Source organism: Octopus bimaculoides, chromosome 2 (genome assembly GCF_001194135.2).
Source record: "Octopus bimaculoides isolate UCB-OBI-ISO-001 chromosome 2, ASM119413v2, whole genome shotgun sequence".
Taxonomy (NCBI): Eukaryota; Metazoa; Mollusca; class Cephalopoda; order Octopoda; family Octopodidae; genus Octopus; species Octopus bimaculoides.
In genome coordinates this window covers 70070520-70071927 of record NC_068982.1, presented here as the reverse complement: position 1 = coordinate 70071927, position 1408 = coordinate 70070520, and the positions used below count along the sequence as shown (strand labels likewise).

At 36.1% G+C, this 1408-nt stretch overlaps 1 protein-coding gene across 5 annotated transcripts in view; it reads left to right on the top strand.

Annotated features, from left to right (window-relative positions):
* LOC106875929 (protein FAM13A) overlaps positions 1-1408 on the top strand; it is a 242604-nt gene that overhangs the window by 223855 nt on the left and 17341 nt on the right. For all 5 annotated transcript variants that reach the window (XM_052978225.1, XM_052978227.1, XM_052978230.1 and 2 more), the window contains one exon: positions 1094-1180. In XM_052978225.1, coding sequence (XP_052834185.1) covers positions 1094-1180 — 87 coding nt within the window. The remainder of the gene's footprint in view (positions 1-1093; positions 1181-1408) is intronic.

Below are 1408 nucleotides of genomic sequence, written 5' to 3'. Positions count from 1 at the left end.
TGCGTGACACCTTGGGCAAGTGTCTTCTACTATAGCTTCAGGCTGACTAAAGCCTTGTGAGTGGATTTGGTAGATGGAAACTGAAAGAAGCCCGTCGTATCTATGTATATATATATGTATGTGTGTGTATATGTTTGCGTGTCTCTGTTTATCCCCCCAACATCGCTTGACAACCGATGCTGGTGTGTTTACGTCCCTGTAACTTAGCGGTTCGGCAAAAAAGACCGATAGAATAAGTACTAGGCTTCCAAAGAATGAGTCCTGGAGTCGATTTGCTCGATTAAAGGTGGTGCTCCAGCATGGCCTCAGTCAAATGACTGAAACAAGCAAAAGAGTAAGAGTAGAGTATACATCACACTGCGCCTGTATCTTCACTACTATTAATATGACCATACCTAATATTAGATGTCTACATGGTTTCTTTTCTTGCCTGCCAATTCAAACAGACACATCAAACATGATATCTCAGCTAACTTGTGATCAAAATATATTTCACTATTGGAAATCAGCAAACTTTGTTCCATGGAATTTAGCATTGACACAATTCTCTTTTCAGTCTGTGTTGCACAGGAAAGAGCATGTTGTTTCATGCCCAACTTATTGGGTTAATGTATGCAAAATACATTAACTGTCTCATCGACTATGTTTAATTGTTTACATAGTTATTTACTTGCTTGATAAACAAATTATTTCTAATTCTTTATCTGTTACTTAAGATTTATTAGCAAGTTTAACCCACTTCCTTCAGTAATCAGCTGTCTTAAGTAATGGAGACCTCTGCCACAGTCGAGCATACAGTTTCAAGATTGAATAAATACTGTCCATCACTTGTTGAAATTTTGCACATTGGTTAGATCTGGATGACAAAAATCTATTAATTTTTTATGTTTTCTTTCTTAGTTTTATGACCTTTAAATATAATGTAATATTATTTTTCTGAAATAAACACTTTTTATTACTTAAATATAACATCATCATTTTTTAGATATAATATAACTTATTATTTAACTATAATATATCAACTGTTTTATTTAACTGTATATAATGCTGTTTTTACTAAAATGTAATAAATACCTTTCTTATTTAAATACAGCCAAGAGATACAACTGAACTTCAAACAGTCCCAGAAGATCAACCATTTGAACTCACTGCTGGAGTTTCAACATCAGCTCGACCACTTGTAAGTGACATTTGTATATAATACAGTCAAGAAATGTCTACATTCTGTTTATGTGGTGGAAATGGTAGTCATCTCTTCCTTCTCTTCTTCCTCCTCCTCCTCCTCCTCCTCCTCCTCATTCCTCCTCCTCCTCATTCCTCCTCCTCCTCCTCCTCCTCCTCATTCCTCCTCCTCTTTCTTCTTCCTCCTCCTCCTCTTTCTTCTTCCTCCTCCTCCTCTTTCTTCTTC